The sequence below is a fragment of the Coptis chinensis genome, chromosome 1 (assembly GCF_015680905.1).
Source record: "Coptis chinensis isolate HL-2020 chromosome 1, ASM1568090v1, whole genome shotgun sequence".
In the NCBI taxonomy this organism is placed as follows: domain Eukaryota; kingdom Viridiplantae; phylum Streptophyta; class Magnoliopsida; order Ranunculales; family Ranunculaceae; genus Coptis; species Coptis chinensis.
Window position 1 is genome coordinate 75468512 of NC_141456.1, and position 15912 is coordinate 75484423.

Below are 15912 nucleotides of genomic sequence, written 5' to 3' on the forward strand. Positions count from 1 at the left end.
GCCTTCACAAAATACCTATAACTAGTGTAGTCAAGGCGTTAAAGCGCACCTAAGGCGCAACACCCTCTTTGTGCCTTAGGCACAAGACGCGAGGCGTGGCACACGCCTGATTAAAGTGAGGTGCGTAGTAATAAAAAAAAATAGATATATCAAATAAAAAATAAAATAAATATTAAATATGACATGAATTATCATTGATTTGCTTAGCCAAACATTAAAATTAATTATATGTGAAACCGTTGTAGTCATTTAAACTCTTTTAGCAAGTGTTCGGGGCTAGAGGCTAATATGTAGAAAAGTCAGTTGTTCTGCACTGGGGTGACTGAGCACATATTTGAAGAAGTGAGACATACTCTAGAGTTTCCACAAGGGACATTACCAATTAAGTACTTGGGTGTGCCCCTCATTACTACAAGATTGTCCTTTTTATATTGTATGCCTTTAATGACAAAGGTAACAAATAGAATACAAAGCTGGAGGAGCAAGTTTCTATCCTATGCAGGAAGGCTTAAGTTATTCAAAGCTGTGATTAACAATCTCAGTGTCTATTGGTTATCTATTTTTGTTCTTCCTAATAGGGCTATTTAAGAGATAGATTGGTTATGTAGAAACTTTCTGTGGACAGGACCAGATGGGGGAACCTCACATGCCCTACTTAGTTGGGATGATATATGTTGTCCGTTCAATGAAGGAGGGCTTGGGATCAGATCTTTGGAGGTTACAAACCTTGCATCAAACTAGAGGCACATATGGAATATTATCAGTAATAAGGATACTATATGGGTGCGGTGGGTTCAAAAGAATTTGACCAGAGGAAGGAATTTCTGGGATTTGAAAATACCGAATGACTACTCTTGGTGTTGGCGGAATGCACTCAAGGACAGAGATGAGGCCAAGGGTATAACATTGCACTTGATTGGTAATGGGAAGAACACGAGTTTATGGAGTGATCCGTGGCACCCAACTAGCATTTTAAAGGAATTGTTTCCACTGAATTTCACTTATGGGTCAGCTTGTAATAGGAATACAAAGGTGGATAACCTTATAGAGAATGGTCTGTGGCAATTACCTCAAACATTTCAGAGACATTATCCTGATCTGGTGCAAGGTATAGATGAAGAGGTGAAGCTGCTTACAGGAGATGATGAGGTAATATGGTCTGTCACTTTGCGAGGAGATTATGGGCTAAAAGAAACATATGAGAGTATGAGGTAGACGTGACAAAAAATTAATTGGCACAACATTGTTTGGTTTGTGAATAGGATTCCAAGATTCTCCTTTATTAGTTGGTTGTGATTAAGTGAGGGAATGAAGACAAGACAAAGAATGAAAGAATGGGGCAAAGTGGAGTCAGACTCATGTGTGTTGTGCAATAGTGGCATCGAAATAGAAGAACGCTTGTTCTTTTACTGTAGCTATGGTCAAGACATATGGATGGGGTTACTTGCTAAGGCTGGTTATAACAGAGTGCGAGCAGTGACATGGTAGCAAGAGGTGGACTGGATAAGAGAAAAAAGCATGGAAAAGGGTGGGTTTCAGGATGCGATATGCTTAGTGTTCACAGGATTCATATATTGGACTTGGTGGGAAAGAAATTAGAGAATTTTTTAGCATCAGCATTCTAGTGCAGGCCAAGTACAAGAGATGATTATCAAGGATGTCAAAACTAAACTTTAACCAGTCAAGGTATGCATCGAAGAGGGCCCAGCTCGAGAGAGATTCAAGATGATATGGAACAAGAACTTGAATTAGTTCGATACAGAGAGATTAGGTGCAAATGGAGGAAGCTAGACCATGAAAATAACTTACTAAACACAGATAGGAGTGTACAAGGCAATAAAGTTCAATGGGCAGCAGTGATAAGAGACAACACAGGGATAGTTCTAGCAGCAACGCATGGTATCTCGGATTACACAGCCATAACACTAGTGGAATTACAAGGCCTTGATCAAGGAATCAGCTTGGCTCTAAGGCATGGAATGAACAAGATTGAGGCACAAACGGACTCAGAGAATGTGGTGGCATTCATGAGCAAACAGAAGTACCCATGGCGAGCAAAGAAGATGATGAAGAGTATACAAGATATGCAAGCAAAATTGGCTTATTTTTCTTTAGTACATGTCTATAGGGAAACAAATAAACTAGCAGATGCACTAGCTGCTAATGTACCTAATGTAATATTTATTGAAATGGTACCTAGTTCATTTGCGGAGGATGTAAGAAAGATTGCATATGATGATGCAATGGGGAAAGAATATCTGAGAATGTAAGGACAAGTTTTATTAATCAAAAGGGGTAGGGGACCTCTCTAACATCCTCGCTTACTGATAAAAAAAAATTTGTAGTCATTTAAAAAAAAATCTTAAGCAATAAGTAAATAGCAAAATAAAACTTGTATCTCTCAATACAATCTAGCTCAACTTAAATTAACTAAAATAGTGAACCAATCAAATTGAGCCAAATGAGTTCTTCATGAAATAGAACACGTGATTCAAATTTTGGAATCCTGTAAAACTTCATTTAATCTATCTTTGTGTCTTCTCTCAATCCATACAACTTAACAAATACTAGTCAAAATTAAGATTAGAGTGTACTCTAAACTGAAACTTACTAAATTTGTACAATTTCTTGTACCATACAACAATTGGATTGAGTGTAAATGTGTCACGTATAGCAAACATTGTAAAAAAAATTAAAAAACTATAAAAGTTGACAAAGCGCGCCCCTTGTGTGCCTCAACAAAAGGTATGCGCTTTATGTTAGCTCTAGTGCCTTGGTCAAGGCGAGGCACTACAGTGAACCTCTCTGCACCTCGTGCCTTAGGCGTGCACCTCTTTGCGCTTTGACTACACTGCTTGTAACATCACCTGTGAGTCATTGTAATAATTGATTCCGCATAAAGAGAATTGTCCCAAATTTAAGGGTCTTTTAGGTTTTATTCCTCCTAAATAATTGGTATTTGAGGTTTGGTCTACATTGATCGACTTATTAGTATCACAATAATTGTTAAGGAGATCTTGACACGCGTTTTTTTTTTGGGTCTTTTAGGTTTTGGTCATCCTAAATAATTAGTATTTGTGGTTTGGTCCGCACTAATTGGATTATTAGGTTTTGGTCATCCTGACAAATAGTCACGTGCCTCACGCACGTAAGGATATGATGGGTATTTACAAAATACCAACGGCCAACAAACAATCAACTTGGTTGACTGTTAGTCAGAAGGACCAAAACCTAATAAGCAAATTAGTGCGGACCAAACCCCAAATACCAATTATTTAGGAGGACCAAAACCTAAGAGACCCAAAAAAAAAGAGCACGTGTCAAGATTAGGGATGTCAACGGGCCAGACTTGAACAGGACTCACCTATGTCCACATCCTGTTCAAATTATATTTACATTTAGAAGGTCCAAGTCCCGGTCTAGGCCCTGTTGGACATGATCGGATTCGGGCCTAGCCTAGGTCCAATAAGATTACATGGAAATAGTGTATTTTTTTTTTATTATTATTTCTCTAAAAAAAACTGAAATAGAGTGTAGTAAGACTCGAACCCAAGCCCTATATGTGGTACTACAACACTAATCCATCAAGCCTCTTAACATTTTATGTATATTAGTAGTTACAAATTTAATAATACTTATTTGAAAAACTAAAAAAATAACCTTATTTTTCTGGCCGAGCCGTTATCGGGTCGGATGGGGGTATGTCCATAACTAGCCCAATAGTCTTATCAGACAACATTTAAGTTCTAAGTCCCTATCTTATCGGTTTGGATTCAATCGGGCTTCAGGCCTGGCCCAGCCAATTGACAGCCCTAGTCAAGATCTCCTTACTTCAAATTAATTAACAGTTATTGTGATACTAATAAGCCAATCAATGTGGAGCGAACCCTAAATACCAATTATTTAGGAGGACCAAAACCTAAAAGACCCCTAAAAGTATGCATACAACATAAGAGTAACAAGTAAACTAAAGCTTTATATAGTGGTAGTAACTTCAAAAGAGTTTGTTTTTAGAAGTGAGGTTCATTCTAAATTATTTAGAGTTTGAGTGAAGGAGATGTGAAGAAGAACGGTAGACTATTCTATGGATTAGAATGGTTATAAGCTAATGAAAACTTAAAAGCTTTGATTGTTTGTATTGAAATGACTTGAAAACATTGAAGAAAGATTGAAACAACTTGAAATAAGAACAATAAGAAGAAAGGAAGATTGAATTAAGAACAAGTAAATAACAAGTTGATTGAAATAAGAACAAGTAAATAACAAGTTGATAGAAAATAAATATAACAACAAGAAAACAAAAATATGAATTGAAAAACTAGACAAGAAATTAAACAAATTAAAGAGGGGAGTAGTCTATATTTGTTTAGCTTTAACCCTTTTTATATAGGAGAGGGTTAGGTTTACAATTTAGTGCATGAGCTTTTAGGCTAGGTTATGGACCCATAAATCAAGTCTATAACCTAATTGGTTGAATCCAAGACTTCCAATTCTGGCCGTGTTACTGTAGCACACATTTTCACTAACTTATACTGCTCTGATTGAGTCAACACCTTGACCATTGGAAAGGTTTTCCTGAGACGATCATTTTGATATAAAATGGGCCCAAATCTGAGGCCTGAGTCCGAAGATATGGCCTTTTGAAGTTCTGTTAACTTTTCTTCATCTCTCTAATCCGGTTTGACTTTCACTTAACAGTGTTGACTTGAGTTTTTTAAGGGCTTTTTCTCTATTAAACTTGGGCTTTCTTCATGGAACTTCTCTAGCAATCACTTTAGCTCCTTTTAGCGCCTAATTAGTAACGAATTGACATTTATTCAACTCCAAAGCCTGAAATACTCAAAAACACATAATTAGTGATAAACCTATATTATTAATAACATAATTGGCTAAATAGAAATACAATTAAAGAGTTTAAACTATAATTTTAGGCTCTTATCACATATTGATAAGACATGAATGCTCAATCAATGATGATGCACAAACAGTAGAAATTTTTTTTTTGAATTTTTAAAAACTTTGTTTTGGTCTATAATTTACTATGCCCTGTTTAGAGGAACAATTGAGCGCGAGACTAGGATGGCTTCTCTCCAAGTATGAGTTAGTTTCCAGTGCTATAGAAGTGTAATCGCTTGCTTCCATCTTGCTCTTAACACCCATGGTATAACATCACAATTGAAGCCCTTAACAGCAGCTTCTGAGTTGGCCTCAATCCAAATGTTATTCCAATTCATTTCCCCAGCTTTCTTGACTGCCAATACAATGGCAATGCATTCTGCCTCAAAACTGGTAACTTAGCCTAGTCCTGCTACAAGAACTCCCACTACTACTAAGTCTTTGTTTCTGCAAACAATCCCAACCCCTCTTCTACTTGGAGTTCCTTGTGCTAAACCATTCGTGTTGCACTTTATGACATTCCCCTGAGGAGCCTCCCAATGTACCTCATGGATTTTTTGGGCTGGAGCACTCTTTGGTTGTACATTGAGCCTTTTTAGAATTCAAAACTCTTTCATGTCATTTCGCTTCCTTCCATGCGAGAGCAAACCCGAGACTTTCATGCCCCTTAGAATCTCTCGCTTCATGTTTCCCATGTGAATGGGTTGTCCTCGAAGTGCTCTTTGTTTCTAGTCTTCCATACTTGGACCATGATGTGTATTCTAGCTGCATTCCACAGCTCTTGAATGATGGGGCTGCTATTTTCAGTCGCCTTGATCAGTGCCATGAAGTTAAACTCTGAGAGGGTTACTTCAAACATTTGTGCTGCCAAAGTCCAAACCTCTCGAACTTTGGTGCAATCCCATAGAAGATGTTGTACGGATTCTTCCTCTTGATGGCAGAAAAGGCATCGAGAAGCCAGCTGTACCCCAACCTTTTTCACGCGATCATCAGTTGGCATTCTTTTTAATAAAATTTCCTTACTTGTGTGCAAAAAAAAAAGAGAGAGACTAGGATGGCTCTACTACATGTCTCAGAAAAGTAGGTAGTCACTTCACCAAGTGGTGTGTTACCAAGAATCTCACTCATGATGAATCTGGGGGAGGGAAGTGAGGAAGGTAGTTGGTCCACCGGAATCTGGTATCTGATTACTCTAAATCCTCGTGGCTATATTTTTGTCCTTTTCTGGAGGAGCGTGACTACTTTGGGCTCTAGTTGATTGGTTTTAAATCATTTTTTTGTTCTAAAGCTTCAAGAATCAAGCAACGTCCAATTTACCTACATTGGGTAATGACTTCCCAATGGTTGTTATGTGGCTCGGGTTCAGCCTTATGCGCGAATGTAAATTGCAGTGCGGAAATTAAATTTCAAACAATCATGTAAGCATGCTTGAACACACAAGTATCCTCTTCCTTGGGCTTCGAGGAGGTTTAGAATTTACCTCTCAAGCCATGCTTACACGCTGCTTGAGGAGAAGGCGATATCGGTTGGCGTGTTATCTAAGAATCATGCCCAACCTTTCAAGCTTTACCCTGTTTTAAGTTACAATAAATGCCCATTTAAAAAGCCTACAAGTTGGTTTTTGACAATTTATACAACTTTGTCTTCAAGGGCCAAAGTTTAAAACTAACTAATATTATACTAATCTACAACTTGCCTCACACACTTGAATTTCCCAAGGCAATTAAAACTCTAATCTCTTGGTAAGTATATAACTTAAACCAACTTTAACTCATGTTCATCATAAGAAATCAATTAAAAACTAATTTTTTCTAATTTTTTTGTTTTTCTTTTTATCTCTAACTATTACAATCAAGTTTCACTATTTTATCCTACTCTATTACAAAATTTGGGCTCGGAGTGCCACTGTTCATCAAAAACCAACTGAGCTACAAAAAAACTAGACACACTTCTCTAGAGGTGAACTCTCAATCGCCCCCTTCCAAGCTCGCGGTCGCCCGCCGACGTCGGTGAACGTGGGTCGTTCTTTTGTTGTGTCTTCAGCTCCTTTCCAGCTTTGTTGTCCCGCAACCTGAATTGTAAAAAAGTAGATCAGTACTGAGATACTGAGAAAAATAAAATAAAATGACAAAAAATTGAAAAAAAATAGAAATGGAGAGATGAGAATGATGCTCCATTCTTAGGTTCTCAACCAATCACTTTTACTCCTTCAATCCATGACGGCGGCGCCATTTAAAGCTTTAGATAGTGGTAATAACTTCAAAATAGTTTGTTTTTAGAAGTGAGGTTCATCCTAAATTGTTTAGAGTTTGAGTGAGGGAGATGTGAAGAAGAAAATTAGACTATTCTATGGATTAGAATTGTTCTAAGCTAATGAAAACTTGAAAGCTTTGATTGTTTGTATTGAAATGACTTGAAACTATTGAAGAAAGATTGAAACAACTTGAAATAAGAACAACAAGATGAAAGGAAGATTTCAATAAGAATAAGTAAATAACAAGTTGATTGAAATAAGAATAAGTAAATAACAAGTTGATTAAAAATAAATAAAATAACAAGAAAATAAAAACATGAATTGAAAAACTAGACAAAAATTAAACAAACTAAATGGTTTGGATCCTAAGACAATGGATGGTTTATCTCTCCCTTGCTTTTAGCTTATATACCCCTACTTTTGCCTTTTACAAATTTACCCTTCTCTATTACAAACTAGACACCTCACACTTCACTTTTACTTTTGGTTTTGTTTTTGCTTTTTGGTTTCTTCTTGACCAAGGTAGATTTAAGGAGAAAGTCATCATATTTTGAGATAAGAGCCTCCATCTCTGGTCTTCTGATTTGAGGGCTTTGACTTTTGACTTTGACCGATTAACTTTGACTTTTTCAGCACTTTTCCATAGTGGATACTAGTTTTCATAATAAGTATGATTAAGACTCATTTTGGTGCTAAAATACAGCTTTTATGATAAGTGGTCTGAAATACTTCTTAACCTGAAAAAGACAATAAAAACTATGAGTTGTCTTTTCGTTAAGTATAAAAGAGACTGTAATGCAGCAATATATGAGTAATAAAATACACATTTGGGAGCTGATCATAAACCAACTACTTAATTGGCACGTGTCTACACCACGTGTGCGGTCAGTTGGTTTGGGTCAGGCAGCACAAAAATTTAACTTTCGGTTAGTGGCAATCTCATAATTGTTTGTAAAATTGGGGGCAATGTGATAAATCAAGAGAGACACGTCTGAATTTCACTGGACAAATGGACGATTTTACCCCTCCTTCACATATATTATTACACAATTATCTTTTGAACAATTATAGTAATATTTGAAACCGAATGGGGGTATAATGGAAAATGAATACTGTTCACAAAACCATTCTCTTTAAAGTAGTTAGATGAAGTTCTCCTGCCTTGGCCAGGTGGCCCTTGTGTAGTTTTTATTTGCCTATTCTACGCTTACTATTTCCCAGCTGTCATCCAAAAATCTAGTAAGAGGTTGTGCATCATGGTTATGGCTAACTTTCAACGGAAGAGTACAAGGAAAACCAATTAAGTTCTCCAGCCTTGGCCACGTGGCCCTTGTGTAGTTATTGTTTGCCTATTATACGCCTACCATTTCCCAGCTATCATCTAAAAATCTGAGAGGATCACCTGGTACTTGGCTATACTGCCCTAGTTAGGTCTCTGTATTATTAGCCGTTCACAACTTAGTGAACCTAGTCAACTACCAAGGACTGCTATTACAAATTTACAACACATCTAAAAACCTAGTAGTAAATTAGTAGTTGAACCATTTCTCTGTAGTCTGAATATATCGGTGTACCCAAAACCGATATATATCGGATATTCGGATATTTGCGTCAAATTATTTAAAATATGTTGTCCGGAAACGGATATATTTATTATTGGAAATAATTTATATTTTAAAATTGTCAACCGATATATAAATACCATCTTACAAATATTACATTCGGTGGATGGTAACGATGTTTCGAACAAATCATATCGGATATATCGGCGATATATTTTGGTCCACATTAGACATTTGTGCGTCTATGTTGTCCAACATTTATTAGCAATTATTAATTGTCAAATACCATCTTACAAAGTTACAATGGTAACGATGTTTCGAACAAATCATATCTCACAGGACATTCAATAATTACCATAAGATCTCTTGTTATAGTTTAGCACGTTAGCTATTTAATACACTAGTTTGATTTCTTTATTGCCTTTAACCTCGTACATGTATGACGTATGAGCAGCATGGAGATAAAACAATGAAGCTTAGAGGGAATGAATTCAAATCATTTTATAATTGATTCACAGATATTTTATAGTACACATGAGAGAGTAGGATGGTTAAATACAACATCATCAGTGGATCATTATCACTAGGTTACAAGTACACAAAAAAATATTAATACTATAGTACTTTAAGAAAGAATCAAGCTTGATAATATTGGAGGCAAACATCACCATTAATCTACAGATTTAGCAATCATATTTCCATCTTGAGGCTGTTAGCAGCTGGGTTGCTACAAGATCATGTAGGAGTATTAGCGAATAATTTCCAACCGGGTGACATAATTTACAAAAGTACAAAACAACCACTAATAGACAGTGAAAGAGGGATTAAAAGCTGCATAGGATGTCATGGAAGTAACAAATCCTCAGTTGAATTATGGCCTCATCTTGAAAATCCTACTTGAACACTAGTATATTAGTATATGTATATTGCCACATAGGAGTAATAGGACATCTATTGCAAAGTATCGATTGGTGAAGGCGTATGAAGCAATATCAAAGATGGGATTATGTAATCACTGTATTCTTAGTTGTCTATGTACACGCCACGTGAAGGCGTGAAGCAATATCAAAGATGGGATTATGGAATCACTATATTCTTAGTTGTCTCTGTACATGCCACGATTATGGGAGCAAATGCATGTCCTAATGCATATGGACCAGCGAACTAGTATAGGGAGGGAGCAGTGTCATTGGGAAAATGATGTTTTTGATCAATTAAGAGGGAGACGTTAGGTTTGGCGCAGATCTCACAATCTATGAAAGTACTAATAAGGCCTGCAGTAGCAGAGAAGCTATCATTTCTCTAGTTCCTGGGTGTGACAGGTAGATAGGGTGCCTAATTGAGCTCTTACGTATAGTTCTACATATTATTACAAATATTATTCCAAATATATATCTATTGAAAATTATCAAGAATAGTTTATTACACATATTATTATGGGTCGCGATATTGACATCCTTCCATTAATCACATAAAAAAAACTCACGACAAGAAATTGCTACGAGATTGCACAATCCACGGCATTGGGTTGCCGCGAGATCCCATATCCCAGGGATGGTTGTTGTCGTGGATCCTTTTTTGTTTTAAAAAAAAAGTTAGTTGCCGCAAGATGGTTGTGTTCACTAAAATGGAGTCTTTGCTTGTGTTAATTATAAAAACTCTTCTTCATTAATTTGATCACAAGTTTTTCTTATAGCATATGAAAAGATTTGTCGCAAGATAACAAAATTATGTCTCGATTATATATATTATATTTTTTTTATGATTTTGGTGTTGTTCTTAGAGTGTATAAATAAACTCTAAAGAATAAAATCAAGTATTCATATGTTGTGTGTGCTTAATATGCAAAATTTGAAGTGAAAAAAAAAAAAAAACAAAAAAATCATCCGCGACAACTCCCTACCGTGGGATATGGGATCTCGCGGCAACTGCCTACCGTGAAATATAGGATCTCGTGGCAATCCAATGCCGTAGAACTATTGGGCATGTAGAGGTGTAAAATGACATATAAGGAATAACTATTATTGTTTTACTTTTTGCCAAAAGGTGCCAATCCAATCAAATGAGGTGTCAATACCGCGCCCCTTTTTCTATATATGTATGAAGATTGGGTTTTGTTTTGTTTTTGTTTATCTACTAGTTAATGCCCATACCTTCGGCACAGATTTCATAAAAAAACATCTTAAATAAGTATAAAATTACACATGCATTTATTGTAATGGAAAAAAAAAATCGAAAAGTAGGCAACTCGGAAATAATAATGTGCTAGAAACCAATAACTTATTTAGTGACGAAAAATAGTTTACTTTTAAAAATAATGTCACTAATTCATTGAAAGCATTCTAAAAATAGGTAAATAACATAAAACATTTTGATTAAAGAAAACATAACAATTACAAAATTATGTTATTGAAACAAAGTTATTTACATTTGACATGAACTCGATGTATAAGTCAATTTGTATAAATCTTCGGTTCACAGAGGACTTGGCACAGATGTTGTATTCTTCAAATTTTGTTAGTATATGTAGCAAAATTGAGGAGTCTCAATATTAAGTAAATGCAAAATGCACCCACGATTGGACCAAATATTACATTACTTTTTTGTTTGATACCTAAAACCAAAACCATCACAACCACACTATTCAAAACTATAACAAAGTAGCAAACTATACAACCTAACCTGTTCAAACATCCGAGGATGACCGTTGTTCAAGTTTATCACTAAACCTTGCATTGCAATTTCAACACAAATTAATGAACTCTTCATCACAGCAACTTCCATAAAGTGAACATCTCTAATGGACACACATCATGGAAAACTTGAACATCCAAGATCCAAGATTTGTATAGCTCTTTCACAAAATATGCACTTCGTATCACTGGATAATTAATAATTGTTCATAAAACCATGTGTGGTAAGTGTCATTAAAAACTATAGTTGTCACAATATAATATATCATTGACTTTTTCTTCACCACCATTTTCTTCCATACTTTGCTTGGCAATTTTTTGTAGTACTCCAACTCCTTCCAAAAAGGCAGCGCACCTGAAAGTTGAATGCCAAATGCAACAAAATAAATCATATCATACAGTGCATTCTATACGCTCGTATGTAACACATGTTAAATAAGTAAAATTTTATACTTAAAAATGATCACAACTCTTACAACTGACTTGGCTTGCAACTACAACTACTATACCCCCATATATATATAGTCACTACTACACATAAGGCTTTGAAGGCTTTGATAGCACTCAAACAATGCTATAAAAAAATATTCAATAGCGTTTTCTCAAACGTTATATATGGCCATGCTATGCTTTTAAAGATAGCGTTTGTGTCCAAAAACGCTATCAAAATAAATAGCGTTTGTCCAAAAACACTATAAAAAATAATAACATTTTTAGATACAAACACGCATTGATTCCATAGCGTTTGTATACAGGTTGATAGCGTTTATTTCAAGCTATTAAACTTCTATAGCATTCAAAAAATGTTATTCTTTTTGTTTATATAAAATCTGAACAATGAAAATAAATAAATTATGAAATTAATAAATAAATTGGAATTGAACCCAGATGGATTCGAACCATCCACCTCTCAATTATTTGAGCGCTGTGCCATTTTGAGCTTATGGTTCTATTATCACACATGCATATATTTGTAACAACCAGTACACATACAAGAGTAACATCTAGGAATTATTACTTGCCTTCAAATATATCTCTACCAACAAGGCACAAATATGAAGTATTCTTCCATTAACACATCTTGGAATCCTTAAGATCCTCTACCAGTTCAGTTATTATGTGCATCTTCTTCACCTGCAACAACTCAACACATTGAGAGCTTGTGGAAGAAACCATGTCAGCTCACACTTGATAGCAAACTGCTAACCATTAGTTCCAAAATGCACTCTAAAAGTCTTTTTGAGTTCCAATCATTTCCATAAGACATTGGGAAGCAAATAATTCTTTTAATGAAGTTGGAAAATCAATTAATGTTAACAAGACTAAAAACAAGAGTTAAGTTATAAACAAACTATCATCTAGGTAAGTTCATTTTCATTGTCCAAGGTACAAGTAGAGTTCAATATGATAAACAAGAGTACACAAATATTTAAGCAAACAAAAACAAAAGAATAAAAAAAGAAGTTTGTTCATATGCATAAATTGCAATAGATTCAAAATATCTAACACATGGTAATAGCATATTGAAATATTTGTATGGTCTAACATGATACACAAGTACTCAGATTGGTACAAGGTCTGCCACCAGTGTAAAATCCTATGTGGCATACTGATTAAATCAAACTGCTTATAGTTCTACAAAACAACCACGAAACTATGTTAACATACACTAGCCATATTAAAAAGAAAAGTGCAAATATGTACCTGATTTTTTTTTTGGTGGTGGGGTGGGGTGGGGTTAGCATTTGGAAGCCATATTTGTCATGGACAAAAACTTGTAAGATTTACTAGTAAGGCATCATACTAAAAAGGTTATTTATAATAATAAAAGGCACAACCACCTGAAATAGCCCCCTTAATTCCAACTCACAGAGCACACTCAACACAACCAACTGAAACAGACCCCCCCTTCTAAACCTCACAATCACACACCCCAATCCTGTGGCAAGACAAGGCAGCCCCCCCGATCTGCATAGGTACAGGTGCCCCCATAAATTCGGGTAACTCACTGGGGAAGTTCCAAGGTCTATCAGAAGTTTGTACATTTTAAATATATAAAATGAGATACATATTCCTAATCTTTGACATCTACCAAATTCAAGTCAGAATCATATACCTCACATCAATTATCTCTTGGTACTTGTTTCCAAGAACCAATTAGAGCAATTCACAATTACTGTTATATGTCCCAAAATATAACAGTGATCATAAAGCCAAAAATTATTACAAGAAACCATAACATATAGAGTAGTGTTCTAGCAAACATGAATCTTGGAAGTTGTCTTGGGCCTAGATAACAAACCATCACCCCACCCATCCATTCACACTGAACTTCAATTCAACTTAGCTTAATTATCTTACATTACCACTACATTCTTCATACCACAAAACTTCATATTAGTCCAACCTTAATTACTATAACTCTGGAAGTTACCTCATTTACATTAATAAAAAAAAAAGTAAACCAAACTTAAACATTTTCTATGAGACACAGTTCTCATTATATACCTCGTGAACATAGTCTGCCTATATATCACAAAACAAGGACAATCAAAGAAAAACGATATACCTTTAAAGATAAACACCAATCAAATCCAGGCACGTTAATATAATAGTCAATGGTTTGGACTAAAATAAGTATATGTACTAGGGTTTTCAGTAAATTAAAACAAAAAGCAAATTTAATGTCAAAAACTTTGAAACCCCATACCTGGTAGTAACCAACAGAGGGATTATGCCATGCATAAGCTGTAAGTAAACGCCTCAAGGCATTCCTACCATCCTCATCGAGAGTAGGATGTCCAAGGAAAGTTCGAAGCAAATCCTGCAAAAAAGAAGTAAATTGAAACTTTAACAGCATAATGCAGTACACCTGGCAGAACCTATGAACTGGAAAAGGTGAACTAAAATATTCAAAGTTGATGCCTCTATGGACCTTCTCAATCTGCCCTTTCCACTTTTCAGATGTTTGTCCAGGCTCTGTAGATGACTCGCTATTTGTAGTTTCAGATATTGAATTGTCACACTTCTCACCGTAATAGCCATTTTGATTAGAAGCTAGTAGTTCCTGATAATATGTGTTTACACGACAATCTTGTACACCGACAAAGGCTTGCCACAGTTGGGGAAAGAAAAAAGGAGGAACAAGACATGAATCCATTGTGCCAACAAGAATACAAGAAACAAAGTTTATAGTGTCAGTCCCACCTCTCCCCTTAGAGACATTGGTACTCCCTTACATTTTTCTGATATCTCCTTATCATTTTTACGTATACAGGCAATTTTATTGCTTATAATTTACTTTTATAAGCAATAAAAAGCTTATAGATCCATTATAAGCCTGAATGCACTTAAATTTCGGGAAAAAAAAATTAGTTAAACTTCAAAGTGAATGAATGGGTTAGTTACCAAAAAAAATTAATGGGTTCTCTTCCTCCAATAAATAGAACCTATAATTGGTCATGATTGAGGCCTACCTTGAAATTGTACGAACTCTGATTTGATTAGAAATCCAAACCAACTTATACAAGAAGAAATAGAAAGAGAAATGAAGAGGAAGACAAATAAGAAAACAAAATTAAGCTGGAAGGTACAGAGTGTACAAAACAAACCTGAATTGCCACCCGTTTCCTTGTTGGGCAAGTTGTGATTTGAGGACTTGAAGCATGTTTTAGAACAAACATTATCATACCATAAACAACTCCAAATCAAAGGAAAAAAAAACCGTAGAAACTACTTGAATCTGTGCAAATATATACATGAATGAGTGCAAAGAACTAACAATGTCGATGCCAGGCCAAACCAAAAATAATTAAGCCAAAATCCAACAATTGAAGACCTAAAACACAAATTGAACCAAAACCAGTTGAGCCCCAAAACCCAAAGTCAAGCTTTGCTGATGGTGGTGGAGGATTAACCCAAAACCAAAACCGAAATTAAAGCTTTAAACTTTAATACAGAGAGAGAGCTTGCCAAAGCTTGGTGGTGGAGGAAGGAGGATACGATTGCGAAATTTTAATACAATAAATGAAAAGAAAATAGGGGTGACTGGAGGAAGTATTTTCTTTTGTTGATGTCACGTGTTAACACCGGCAGTCGCATGTTGAAGTTGTAGTATTTGTGGAAGTCTTCAAAAAAAATTAGAAGTGAGATTCCCAATAGATTGTTTGGAGTTAAATGATTGGGATTTTTATAAGAAAGGAAAGTAGTTTCTTTTTAGGACTTGTTTAGTTTCTAGTTGAATGAAGAACATAAAAAAAAAAACGTGTTGAATAAAAGATGTAAACACAAACATTGAGGTAATGGAAAGATTGATTGAAAGAAATAACAACAAAAAAGGAAGATTGATTGAATAACAAAGAAAAATAACAAGATTGAAATGAAGAACAATAAAGTAAAATGACTTGAATGAAAAAAAGACTAGAAAAATAAATCCTACATGACACTAGATTAAGTCTAGCTTCATTCTCTCTCCCTAACGTTTAGTTTATATACCCATATTTTATGT

General features: G+C 35.3%; 3 protein-coding genes across 5 annotated transcripts; 2 read left to right on the forward strand and 1 right to left on the reverse strand.

The window, feature by feature from the left end:
• The first annotated feature begins 631 nt into the window (after positions 1–631).
• Positions 632–1215, forward strand: LOC147525206 (uncharacterized). Its single transcript, XM_086578627.1, has 2 exons — positions 632–717; positions 813–1215. Exons 1-2 carry the CDS (start codon positions 632–634, stop codon positions 1213–1215), a joined length of 489 nt encoding a protein of 162 aa, XP_086434753.1.
• A 515-nt stretch (positions 1216–1730) lies between these two features.
• Positions 1731–2270, forward strand: LOC147525207 (uncharacterized). Its single transcript, XM_086578631.1, has one exon. The coding sequence runs from the start codon at positions 1731–1733 to the stop codon at positions 2268–2270; it is 540 nt and encodes a 179-aa protein (XP_086434757.1).
• Positions 2271–11252: 8982 nt separating this feature from the next.
• Positions 11253–15429, reverse strand: LOC147525208 (uncharacterized). Of its 3 annotated transcripts, none has more exons than XM_086564646.1 (4): positions 14341–15429; positions 14116–14229; positions 12428–12539; positions 11253–11760 (listed from the first exon to the last, which is right to left on the reverse strand). In XM_086564646.1, exons 1-3 carry the CDS (start codon positions 14563–14565, stop codon positions 12477–12479), a joined length of 402 nt encoding a protein of 133 aa, XP_086420772.1. In that variant the 5' UTR covers positions 14566–15429; the 3' UTR covers positions 11253–11760; positions 12428–12476. The 3 variants fall into 3 exon arrangements, with proteins under 3 accessions (XP_086420772.1, XP_086420792.1, XP_086420782.1); XM_086564666.1 differs by having other exon boundaries at positions 11454–11760; positions 15017–15429; XM_086564656.1 differs by lacking the exon at positions 11253–11760 and having other exon boundaries at positions 12333–12539; positions 15017–15240.
• Positions 15430–15912: the final 483 nt, after the last annotated feature.